At 38.5% G+C, this 13,639-nt stretch overlaps 1 protein-coding gene across 7 annotated transcripts in view; it reads right to left on the bottom strand.

The window, feature by feature from the left end:
• LOC148073513 (pleckstrin homology domain-containing family A member 5-like) overlaps nt 1-13,639 on the bottom strand; it is a 108,137-nt gene that overhangs the window by 35,725 nt on the left and 58,773 nt on the right. For all 7 annotated transcript variants that reach the window (XM_087797279.1, XM_087797273.1, XM_087797271.1 and 4 more), the window contains 3 exons: nt 6,125-6,236; nt 5,945-6,049; nt 3,501-3,573 (listed from right to left, as the gene is read on the bottom strand). In XM_087797279.1, coding sequence (XP_087653405.1) covers nt 3,501-3,573; nt 5,945-6,049; nt 6,125-6,236 — 290 coding nt within the window. The remainder of the gene's footprint in view (nt 1-3,500; nt 3,574-5,944; nt 6,050-6,124; nt 6,237-13,639) is intronic.

The following is a 13,639-nucleotide window of genomic DNA, read 5'->3' as shown; positions in this document are numbered from 1 at the left end:
TGCATTGAAATAAATAATATCTTTGTCTAAATTCTTATGAATTTATACTAGGAAGAAGGTTGTCGGTTCACTTCCAGTTCGGGAACTTGTGACCTTTCTGTGTGGGGTTTGTATGTTCTCCCCGTGTTGCGTGAGTTTACTCTGGGTACTCCGGTTTCCTCCCACAGTCCAGAAACATACTGAAGTTGATTGAGAACTTTGGGAAATTGTCTGTATGTATTAGTGTGAATGGTTGTGTGTCCCGAGACAGACTGCTGTCCTGTCCAGGGTGTCCCCCGCCTCTCGCCCACGACCCCATAAGGGAATAAGATGAATGAATAGATTACTACTTTCTGAAACATGTCTTATCTTGGGGAAAAAAAGAACAAATATCTCCAGATTAACATAAATCCGTGATGTGACTCTTTGGTCAGCAATACTTAAAATAATAACCATGGAAAATGAGTAAAACATTAACTTCACATCGGAACATCTTGTTACAAACTAAACATTGGGGTTTTTTTTTCCAAGTTGTGCTTTTTTATTTTCCCCTCTTTTCATCTTTAAGTAGTTTCTGTGGTGGAAAGAAAAAATACTAAAGCACAAGATTATTCCTTCGATATCAGACCGAAGTCAGGAATATTTACAGTTAAGCCTTATATAGCAGTTTAAATACAAGTTGTCATCCAGACCTGTAAAATTAAGATTAATGATAATTATTTTTATTTGCTAATAGTATCTTTTCTATTTTGATCGTCGCTCAAAGCGCTTTACACTAATTTAGCCACTCACACATGGCTGCTACACAATCGTATCCCAAAGCTAGGATCGAACCTACAACTTTTTAACAATAGCTCAAAATTCATCAACAGCTGTGATAGGTTGGCTGGGCGGCAAAGCATCATGGCAGCGTTAATGTCACTGTTACTGAGGGGACTGTTGTTGGAACGTCATACGCAATATTGTGTTTGAAAATTCAAAAAGATGTTGTTCATCTGAACAAGTCAATTTAAACCGTACCTTGGTGGTGTTGAAGTCGCACTTAAAACCTTTGGTGAGATCAGAAATCTACACTATCTTGTTCAAGAAAACTAGTCGAGCAGTTTGTCTTTAGACTCCTTTAGACTCACAAACATAAAGATAATTAAAAAACGGCCGCAGAAACCGCCACGTTATGCGAGTCAAATGAACCGTGTCGAGTTCAGAGTTCACGGCGTGGATTGATTTAACATCCTGCGCGGCTCATCCACTCTAATCCTTATTAGGTCAACAGACGGGGTTTCCACGCCGACAACGAGGTGCTCGCCGCAGGGGGGAATTAGATTGAGTGCTTATGGTTTAAAGCAGAAAATTGCCTAATCTCCGGATCTGATACAAGCAATCAGCGTCGGGAAAATCTAATTGAAGCCAGAATAGATTCTCGTTTCATGAATCCAACGTCTGTGTTGCTGTGTGCTGGAGAAACAATTTCCCGAAAGAGACCTCCAGAGGATTAATAAAGTTTAAGTTAAGTTTATCTATATCCACAATTTTTTTTTTAAACCATAGTTTATATATGGGTTAAATTCCAATAAAGTGTGTTTAAATATAATGATTCATTTTTTACTATACAATTAATACGCAAATATATTCATGCCCTTTGTTCATTTCTGTGTTGCAATTAAACTTCCGGCAGCTAGATGGCAGCAGTCATTACACCCTCTGCAGCCACCACATCCTGCGAAATCCCCTGATGCTGAGGACAAGAGGATACAGTGGACTCAAGCAGCTTTTAAAGCTGATGTTTGGACATATTTTGGTTAGAAAACAAACAAAAGCAGTTACGACTTCGTCAAGAGTCATGTGGTCTGTAAATTCTGCAACACCAGAGTCAAGTACTCGACAATACTACACATATATCCTTGTTACTACACTATCACTATACATCGTATTGTTGACCCTGTATCGTGATACGTATCATATCAACAAACTTTTGACAATACACTCCTCTAGTGATTAATACTAGGTGTGTGTGACAATCAAAGAATGGTTGACATATTTGTACATAGAATTCAAGTCCAGTATGTGTGACTTCAGAAAGAGACTTCATGTAACAAAACAGTTTCTTCCAAACAGTTTCTTGGAATTTCCAGTTCAGGATTTTATAGTTGTTTTCCAGCCGCACAGACCAGCGTGATGGAGAGATACTGAGCATTTATTACCTTCCATCAACAGGGAAGCTATGAAACAGTTGGCAGAGGCAGCTGAGTCAATATTGATGGTGCGTTCGTGCTTCATGGAACACGCCAACAAACCGCATCCATCATGTGTGAATCCACAAACAGCAGGTTTGTCATGTTAAAGCGATTGATTCATCATCAATGTGACCATGATCCGCAACAATAGCGTGACACTTTGATGTTAGATATCCATGTATAATATTGACACAGTGGTTCTCTCCAGATCTAAACCCGTAAGAAATTACATCTGATGTTTTTCAAAGAAAAAAAAACAACATAAAATCAACTTTTGGAGTGATGCAAGAGTGTCCGTATCAGAATCCTACCTGAAGGACTTAAGAATAATAAATATGTTGATAATATCTACTTTTCAGGAACAGAACAAAATTCTCCAGAAGAACCAAAGTTGTTCTTTGGGTCAATCACATCTGGACTAATGGAAAGACCTTTCATGGAAAGACCTTTTGGAAATGATGGTAAATCATCTAATACTTTTGAGCCTCAATCTGTCTTAATTAACTCTGTTTTTTTCTGTTTATAAATAGATGTAAAATATATATGATGTATAAAAATAAATACATAAAAATAGAAAATCCATTCATCACCAGCTACAAGAGTCTCCAGATCAAACTGATTTGCTTCTTTTATTCCATTTATGTCACATTTTGAGTGGGTTTGACTCGACTGTAGTTCTTTAAACTTCAACTTAAGTGTGTGTGTGTGCGTGTGTGTGCATGTGTGTTAAAGTGTGGCTGTGTTGTGATGTGTGACTCTATTGTATCATCAGTGTGTGTTTGTACAAAACTCTCTTTTCATTGAAATATTTACATTAGGAAATGATCAAGCATGGAGGTTTGTCATCGCGCGTCATCAACACTGCAAGTCTCCACCTCAAAGGGACTCGTTGTATAAACAAAGCAGTGGCATGATTACAGCTGGCTGGAGGAGGAGCTAAGTCATTATTACGTCATAATGGACTCTCGTAACCTCTCGTTCGCCCAGATTTCAGAGCAGCTTTATAAAGCTATAAGTTGAAAACATGGTCATGATGAGGGACTTACTGTGTCTTGGAGAGGAAGAATATCTACTACATGTCAGAAGGGTTGATCATAAATAAATAACTTAAATAAAACTACAAAGCATCTTGTTATTACATTGTTTGAACCAAAAACTCTTGAAATGTTTCCACAAAGAAATATATTAAATATGAATTAATGAACTTCTAACATTGCTTGCTCTGTCCATAAATCTGAAAGTTGTGTAGTTAATTCTTAGTATACAAAAAAACTGTAATCGACTCACCTCTGTAGTAAAAGAGACACAAGTCTGACAGCACAAACCACCTCTTCTTCCACAACTTCATGCCTGTGCTGTCCTGAACATGAGCAAAAGAAAAAGGAAAGTTTGAGTTACAAACACAAGCACAAAGCAAATGAATTCTATATCTAATTTACAGATAAATGACATCCACTGTAGGTCGAGGCACACATTCAACCGACGAGACTCTAGTGTCCAGATGTTTTAAGAAGAAAGGGGTTGAGTTTCCGCAAGAAGTTAAAGATTATTCTTGTTTTTATTTCCTTTTTTTCATTATAAAACTCACTTATGAGCTTGACCGTGAACACGTTTTCAAGCTGCAAAAATGTGTTAATTTAGTTTGAAAGTCATTTTAGTAACGCTGCGATCAAAAGAGTTTTAAAGTCCACGTTTCTTTCATCGGAAAACTTGAGTCTGTAATAGAAGGCTCTGCTCAGACGTGTGTGTGTGTGTGTGTGTGTGTGTGTGTGTGTGTGTGTGTGTGTGTGTGTGTGTGTGTGTGTGTGTGTGTGTGTGTGTGTGTGTGTGTGTGTGTGTGGGGGGGGGGGTGGGGGTGGGGGGATCGAGATGGTTTTGTCATTAGCTGGAGCTGCATGTGGAGTCGAAATGTAAATCCAAGTCCATGAAAACAGCAGGTTTACAACTGAACGTCTTCTTTCCAGCAGATGTTTTTGCTTGTGAGTTTAAGAAAATGAGTCCGCTCGCCGCCTTCAGCTGATCAAAGACGCGTTTCACGAACTCGAAGGCTGTGTTTGGACAGAGGTTTTAAAGCAGGAGTGTTCGCCGTCAGACACTTTGTTGTCGCCATGAATCAAACAGTTCCAGCTCAGACTTCAATAGCCTTCAGTGTCACTGAAGCCGGAAACCCAAAGTGCAAATCCTCCTTTTATCCAGGAGAGCGGATTTGGGCGTCCTTCACTTGATCTTGTGTTGGGGTCCCAGAGAAGAAGGAGTGAAAAAGGAAGCTTCCCCCCCCCACCCCCCGTCTGTGCTCAGACCTGAGCCAAGAGGCGGCGATCACAACTCAATGAGTTTTTCCACTTGGCTCTTTTTCTTACATTGAACCAAACATCTGTGATGACGGAACCAGAAACCACCGGCCGGACAAAGACGTTCAAAATCCAACAGCATGAAAGAAGCTTTAAAGCTCCTTAACAGCGAGAGCGAGCGCTAATGCTACGCTAATGGACGACCAAGAGGCACATTTCCATAAAGTCGTGAGCCCTCGAGACTTTTATCACGTTTATCATGAATCACCAAACTTTGATGATGATACTGGCAAAATACTTTTCAACTCTATCGTGTGTGTTTGAGAACATTTTTGCAAACTTTACACATGGTACATACAACACAAGTATGTTTATTTTCAAGTGACGCTTGTTTTTAGGAAGCCCATGTGGAATAGCTAGTATCCTTGTATTGTTATCTTGTATTACAAGTTTAATTATTCTCTTTGCTTGAATGATGGTTTGTCAAGTAGCAATTTATTGTTTTAGGTTTTATAAAAACATGAATATGACATGAATGCTAAACACCATAAAAACGCTTCAATAAAAGTTTTATTATAATTTCCTTCTCATTTATTTGTTATGTTTTGGCGTTTATTTTGTAAAATACTAAATTGTTTGTAAAGTTTTGAACAAAATTTCTTTAATTTAACTTTATTTCACACATACATTTTCTGTTTGTTCTTTTCATATCATACAGATGTATTCAGAAAAATATATTAATGAATACTGAACACTAAAAAGTCTAAATATTACACTAACACTGTACATAGAGTACGTTTTTCTTCAGGTAACATTTGCAATTTATTTGCCAAGAAATATATATATCGGAGTTCATTGCGAGTGCCTGGAGACTACTTGCACTGAAATAAAGAAAATAAACCTGGAAGCAGAAGCAAACACATCAGTTTCAAACTCCCTCATTTATGGCTTCGGAGTTTAAATAAATAGTGTTTTTCCATGATATTCAACACAGTAACAATCTTGCAATTTATCAACATTTTTGAGAAACGTATTTTTGGCGCAGTTAGAATCCTTCAACTGACCTTGAACAGTTTTATTGTGGTACACGGCGTTTTGAAATGTGTTAAAGTGTTTTATTGGGACTTCAGTAAATTACAAAGTCATACTGCAGGGTATTACTTGGGTATTACAACTCTTGCTTTAATTCAGTTTTTCTGCCAGCTCATGAATGTTTTAGCTGCTGTGGTAATACTCGGGTTAATAGGACTTATATTGCTAAACAACTTCAGGTTTGGAATTTGGGAAAAATGTTTGTCTTTCAAAAAAGGCCATTAAAAACATCATTAGCAGTAATTATCAATGTTATAAAAGATTTTTTTTGTTACAGAACGTTATTCTAAATGAGAGAATAGTTTGAAAGTTGAGATCTAGATGATCTAGAAGATAAGAGTTGCTCACCTGCTTGTAAAGCCAGTTCCTCTTGACAACTGGAGCACTTGGATTCCTCCTGATGGAGTTGGACCTTTTCCCGAAGTTGTGGATCTTTTTGGCCGGTCTGGACGACTGAAAGGAACAAACAAAAGTTTCAGTAATTTTGTGCGGAAAAAAGACACGGAATCTGTCCGCTCGCTCACTCACTCTCCCAGCCGAGCCATTTGTGTTTTCGGTTCCGGTTGAGTTGTTGGTCGTGTCACTCATGGTGTTCACTGGTCGCTCCTTCTTCTCGCTCGCTGGTGCTTTGGAGGTCGATCTGAACGAGACGCCAAAATGGGGAAAAAAGGAAGGTTGAGAACTTGAACGTAAAACAATAGATCGCAACAACGTCGACACAATATGCATCCATCCATCCATCCATCCATATACTAGGGTTTTCACAAGAACCAATACTTAGGCACTAATTCAGTACCAGCACAGAAGAAATACAACGATACCAGCATTTTTTGGTACCAAATACACTTGTTCCTGGCGGAACCACCAGGGGCAGTATACACGTGTGGGCGCCGAAGAAGAACCTCTGCCATCTTCAAAACAATAAAAAAAAAAAAACTTGATAAACCTGCCAGTCGGGGTGACGTTTGGAAAAACTTTAGATAGAAGGAGGATCATTGTGGAGTAAATATCAACTCTTAATAAACCTGAAACATGTCTCTGAAGTTTGGGAACTATCGGGGGAAACGCTCGCAAAATTTAATTTTATTAAAAGTCGGATGACACTGAGCAGAAGCAGAAGAAACCGCAGCCCAGAGTAAGAGGTTTTTGAAAGGCATAGAAAATGTCAATACTGTTCTTTTTTTGTTACTTTAATGCTGCTCATTGTTTGAATTCATTATAGTTGTTGTTGTTTTTTACTTAGTACATACATATGACATTACAAGACAACATAGTCCTATTATATGTAACAATAGTATTATTATTCAAAAACCCTGCGATTCTGCGAGCAAAGGGGATTAAAAAAAACGTACAGGATCGGGACTGAATGGGACTAACGATGCGATATTTCCCTTTCGTTTATTTCTGCGCTTTGGTGTTGACATGATCGTAGAAAAATAACGCTCAGTCTCGCGGGACTTGCATACGTTTCCCGCGAAACTGAGCGACATCAGAGAGGAGCCGCCGGCGCGTCACAATATCACCAAATCAATAATTAATCCACCTCCTTGTACAAACACACATAACAGTTTATAAATGAAGTGACGCTAAAAAGACCGACAGGTTTTCACCTTTGAAGTTCCGTGATCTTATAAGAAAACAACTGAACAAGACAAGATGAAAAGTACTTTTAATATGTTGCTTTATCAAAGGGTGTTGAAAGAGATAAGTGAGTGGATCACTAGTGTTTGAGTAGATCATAAGTTAGTCTTACATTTGTGTATATACTGAGCTAAGTCAGCGCACCAGCAAGACGCGTCGCCATAGCAACCGAGCCTAGCAAGCTGCATCGCACAGCTAACAGACGGACCGAGATGTGAACAACGAGACATAAAAGTACAAACTTGTTGCCCTTCAAAAGATTTAAGTCAATATAAAAAGTATTTTTATTTGAGTTAGGTTATATAGAAATATAATTTAATAAGATTTTTATCATGTTTAGCTTGATTTTTATTGATTGAATTTATACTTTTCGCACCATTTTTAAACAAATTGTCAAGTAGCAAATTCTACTGTTCATATTGTATTTAAAAAGCCTAAAATAGTACACAAAAAACACACTAGTCTTCAAATTAAAGAGACAGTTTATTTATTTTAAATATATTGGTTAAATTGTTTTTTTAATTTTCGTACTTTACCAACCAAATTTTGCCACGATGATAAAATGTTTAAAAACAACCTCGATCTGTCACAAACCACACGCAGACGAGCGCAGAGAGGAAGTCTAGAACCGGAGTGACCGTGATGACTCACTCCGATGACAAATATTTCATGGCGTCCAGATGTGATAAACCACAGCCCTCAGGTGTGGGTGCGACTCCACCGACTCCCAGAATTCCCGGCGTTCGGAAAATGCCGTGTGTGCAGATTCATGAACGAGCCGAGAGATTTGCATTCGTTACCGAGGACGATCAGTGTTGCAGTGAAAACGCTAAACTCTGATTAAACCGTCATCGATCGACACACACCATTTTCTCGGGGGGTTGATGCTTTGTTGGCAATTAGTCTGTGGAGGTCAATCAATGTGTGTGCGGTGGAATTAAAAAACGACGAGTGTGTGGAATCAGGCAGTGAAGCATTGAGCCTGAGAGCAGATGAAACAAGTGACGTCTCAGAGGCTTGAGAGAAAGATTGTTGCTCAACTTAAATCATTGTTATAACACTATTATAAGTCAGTAAGTTAGTAATAGTTATTAGTAAAGATCTTTCTAGACCAGGGTCACAAAGCACTTTAATAATCAAAACAATACACAGTTAAAATATATACTTTAAAAGGTCAAGACACATAAGACAAACGGTTCCAAAAAATCAGGGAAAAGCTCAAATAAAAGTGTCTTAAGATGTTTCTTGAAGGAGTCAGTAGATCATCAAACACAGAGGAAGATCGTTCCAAAGCTGAGGAGCAACAGAAGGATTTCTCTCCTCTGGTCCGGAAGCGTGTTCAGGAACCATCAGTAGATTCTGATCCACAGACCTCAGAGCCCGAGCTGGGGTGTAAGTCTGGATCAGATCACTGATGGAAGGTCTGACCATGAATAGATTTGAAAGTAAGAACCAGAATTTTAAAATGGATCCTGAAAGAAACTGCCAGCCAGTGAAGAGTTTTAAGGATCGGAGAAATGTGAGTTCTTCTACTAGAGCGGCTCAGAATTCTCGCTGCAGAGTTTTGTATGAACTGCAGGCGAGACAGATCCTTCTTGTTAAGACACCAAAATAAACTGTTACAATAGTCTAAACGAGAAGATACAAATACATGGATTATAAGCTCCAAAGCGTCTTGTGACGTCATTTTTTAAATTTAGAGATTTCTTTAAATGAAACAGTTTTCTGCAGTGTTGAACTAGAGACATGTCTTTGTCAAATACAACACCCAGGTTTCTCAGGCTCAGTTTGACAGACTGGCCTAAGTCATCCAAGTACTCAAGTACCTGACTCAAGCATCATTATTATGATCATCATTATCTGCTCCAGGTACGAGTGAGTCGCTGATGTCGAGATCATGAAAACGGTGTCATCCGTTCTAAAAAATTAGTCATGATAAGGAAGCTTGTTTTTTATCTATATAAAAATATACATCAAGATTGGTTTCACTTTATTCAACAGCATTGTAAGGATTATTGGGGGCATTTAAAGTATATTTTATATTTCATCACTGTTCATTTATGGTTTATTTTTCAATAAAACATGTGTGAAATACAAGCATTAACAGAAATTGTTCTTTTTTGTGTTGCAATTACATTCCCACTGGATGGCAGCAGGCATCACCCGCAGTTTAAGTTTAATATGTTTAAAAGCAAAAAACAAACGTGGTTTACATAATCAAAACTTTGCTAAAATTGGTGTCGTTTAGTTTGTAAATTGTTTAATTTTAGTTACAGGCGAGGGTGGTGTGTTCAATAACGTAGAACTATGGTGCATTCAATAAATGAAAAAATTCAGATTTTAGAAAAGTGAAAATAAACAAATTAAACAAATGTAAAAAATCTAGGAGGCAACACAAATAGAGAAAAACTTTGTTGTGGTGTTTTTAAGGTCATTATGCTTTTGTTAAAATAAAAGCGTATCCTCCCACCAACGCATTCATCCTCTGAAGACAATCCAAGATATAATGAAGTCGATCGAGAATCGTGGAGTTTCTAAAGAAGTATTTTTAGATTCCTGAAGTTGACTCAAACGAAGCGACGCCGCTTAAAGGCTTCAACAAACGTTCTCTCGATATTTGTTCTGGTTTCTTCTTGGTAAACAAGTCGGGCAGACGTTGTTGTGTTGGAGCCACATTCGTGTGCGTTAATGTCACGTCTCTGCCGGGTCTGGAACCTGGAATGTGTGTTAAAGAGTGTGTGAGTGAGCACAAAAACAGAGCGTGAGGGGATTACGCCGCCAATGACGCCTGGAGCCCCAATCCGAGGTGGGGGGGGGCGACTGAACGGACTGGCTGAGAGTGCGTTTTTGAAATGACCACACAGCAGTTCTAAAGAAACGAGTGGGCTTTGAAAACCGTGGCGCGAGGCCAGCATTGATCAGGGCCGTGCTGAGTCGGACTCGTTCGTGGTTTAGACTGATGTGTTTGCTTTAGCACCTTCTGCGGCTCATCGGCCTCATGTGGAAACATTGGAATCAAATCATTGGAACAAGTATCGCAACGGTATTAGCAACAGCGACCGATTGAAGGAGATGAGTTAATATATCACTTTATTTTCCGGGAACTAGTCATGCATCAAAACTGCAAACTCGTTTCTTAGAACATCTAGAAGTCATGTTTTCCAGGACAAGTACTAGAGGAGTAAATAAATATTGATACACTTTAATGCGGGGGTTTTTTACGCCACTATCTTTTTTTATTTAGAATCGATATGTTCATATTTGTGCTGCGTTTAAAACTTACGGCCACTAGATGGCTAAAGTAATTACAGTACGTCATCCGCTGATAAAGGAAGACTGAAATCCCGGCGATGACTGAGGACGAGAGGATACAGTGATTCCAGCAGCTTTTAAAGCTGATGTTTGGATATATTTTGGTTTGAAAACAAATGAAAGCAGTTACGACTTTGTCAAGAGTCATGTGGTCTGTAAATTCTGCAACACCAGAGTCAAGTACTCGACAATACTATACATATATACTGGTTACTACGCTATTACTATACATCGTATCGTTTACCCTGTATCCTGATACCCATCGCCAGGTTCATACCAATACACACTTCTATCTAGGACTGCGACACCACCTGTGTTTTCCAAAGAGTAGTTCATGGAATCCTCTGCCAAACGGCCACAAATCTTTTATGAATCCACCAAATGTCGCCGGGAGGTCGTTTCATTTAATGGTCACCGAACGTGAAAAAGAGCGAAACAAAACGGCAGGAAGAAAATATTTTTTTCCTCAGGTGCATCAACTTTGTCACATCCGTCAGTTGTGGATGTTCGAGCAGCAATAAATCAACCAGACGAGCTCTGCAAGGATAGAAGACGGACGTCTTGACCGGAGGGCTGAAGAAAAGTGAGTCTTGATGTCAGCTCAGGGAGTGACTTGCGAGGGTTCAGGTGATAACAACAAAGGGGTCAGACACGCAAGTGCACCTTGAGAAGGTTTGGAATGCAGACGCGTCACTGGCCGTCAACACAAACACCTGTTGTTTGTGGTTCGTGTGTCATACTGGAGTTATGTATCAGAGACAGAGGAAGTATTGTGTCACAATAAATCTCAAAGCGACTGTGATGAGTGACAGTTAGAAATATGAAGAACAGAGAGGAGTGACAGCTTCCCATCCATGCCTTCATCTGGAATCTCACTTCATCTTCTTCTTTGTCTTTTGGCGTCTGACTAAGATAAGACGGACGTTTGAACTCGCGTGTCAAACTAAAAAGTCGTTCAATGTTTCCCCATTAATGGTCGCTTCAAAATAAAGTAGATTATAGATCACGTTGATGTCAGAGTTTAAGAGACGGAACGTACAATAGATGTCAACCTTTCTAGAGACTCGTCCATTAAGAGTCAATAACTGCAGAAAAGAGGAGTTTGGTGTGAATGTTTGGTGAAGGACGACAAACGCATGATAAAGATGGATTAAGAACGAAAAGACTATATAAGTAAGTAAGTAATTTATATTTATATAGTGCTTTTCTAGACCAGGGTCACAAAGTGCTTAAAACAATCAAAAAATATATACTAAAAAACAACCAGACTTCCTGTCAGACCGTTTGGGCCTCTTGTGAGATTGAGTTTGACGCCCAAGACTGAACTACACAACGTTAAGATTCAAAGACATCAATTCATATTTAATGTATTTATTTGCGAAAACATTTAGTTTTCAAGCAAGAGTTTTAGGTTCAAACAATGTAAACATGATGCTTTTTAGTTTTATTTAAATATCAACTAATGTACTTACTAACTTACTATACTCCAACTCTCCTCACATGTAGTAAATGTTCTTCTCTCCAAGATGCAGTAAGTCCCTCATCATGACCATGTTTTCCACTTATTACTTTATAAAGTTGCTCTGAAATCTGGGCGAACAAGAGGTTACGAGAGTCCATTATAACGTAATAAGGGCTTCACTCCTCCTCCAGCCAGCTGTAATCACGCCCCTCTTTGTTTATACAACGAGTCCCTTTGAGGTTGAGACGACTGATTATGTGCGTGACAAACCTCCATGCTTGACCAATCACAGCAGAGTGGGTGTGGTTATGGTCAACAATATTTCATCTCCAGAAAAACAAAGTGTTTTCAGTGGGCGGAGCTTAAGATCATTTTCTAATTTCAATATTTCAATGAAAAGAGAGTTTTGTACAAACACACACTGATGATACAATAGAGTCACACATCACAAAAACACACACACACATGCAAGTAACTGATAAATTGGTCTTTCATCACAGATATAATTACAACTTCTAGTTAACAACATCCACAACGATCAAATCCACTACATGATGGCTAACATATGAAACAAAAACTTCTATTCCAAGTTCAAGTGTTAGATCCAAAATAGAAAAAAACTCATTAACAGGTATTATTCTGCTAATCTGTGGTTGTGGGAAGGATGTAACCTCGGACCACCTGGAAGATAGAATGGATGCAAATCTACCCACGGACTCACACGAGAACCAGATTGACTTCCATGTCATCCGGATCCGTTCCCTCGGTCGGTCAGGAATGATTGTAAAAAGACACTGCAGAAAACTTCAGATTGAGGTGGACATGCACAAGAATCCGTTGCCTGGCGTGACCTGGACCCCAAAAGTATTTCCTGTCAGCACGAACTCCACCACGCGGGCGCCTAAAAATAAGCCCCGACATGCAGAGTTTTGACAGTAGAATGTCAAGACTGACATTCACGGAAGTGGCTCACGATAGTCGGAATCTCAGGGTCACACAAGCTCATGGAAAGCTTTATCGGAAAACGACAAGACTGAGAACAGTAAACAATCCGTTTTAATCAAGAAACATGTTTGTACAAAGTGTCTCATTATGAAAGTTGTTGCAACACATTTCTGTGGTAAATATCAGAAGTAAATGTAAGTGAAATAAAGTATATTTTTTATCCATGTAACATTATTATATTAGCAAAAGTACAGAGGAGATAAATATCAATTTATAACTTTGTGAATATTTAAATTTTTAAGATATTTTATTATGTTATTCATTGATCGTAAAATAGCTTAATAGAAATGTAATAGTACATTCTCTAAGCTTCCCTCACAAAATATATAATGAAAAATAATGTTTTATGGAATTTATTTTCCAAGTTTGATTAAGCGGGTGTAGAGGTGAATCAAATTTCTGTTCTAAATATTTTTAAATCATTAATTAAACACTGACTTTTGTCATAGGAAGTGAAAACACACGTTTAAGTCGCTGTATTTTCACTTGTATTTACTATGCAAGTCAACGAGATCCTAACTACACAATAACTACCCGTGTTACCGTCAGAACAGAGGAGGTGGCTTTAAAAAACACGTTTTGAAATTCACCAAAATATTTAAAAAATATATGGTATTTCGAAA

This window comes from Callionymus lyra, chromosome 8, assembly GCF_982586985.1.
Source record: "Callionymus lyra chromosome 8, fCalLyr1.hap1.1, whole genome shotgun sequence".
NCBI lineage: Eukaryota > Metazoa > Chordata > Actinopteri > Syngnathiformes > Callionymidae > Callionymus > Callionymus lyra.
Note: the sequence above shows the minus strand (reverse complement) of the source record. Positions and strands in the feature narration are given on the sequence as shown.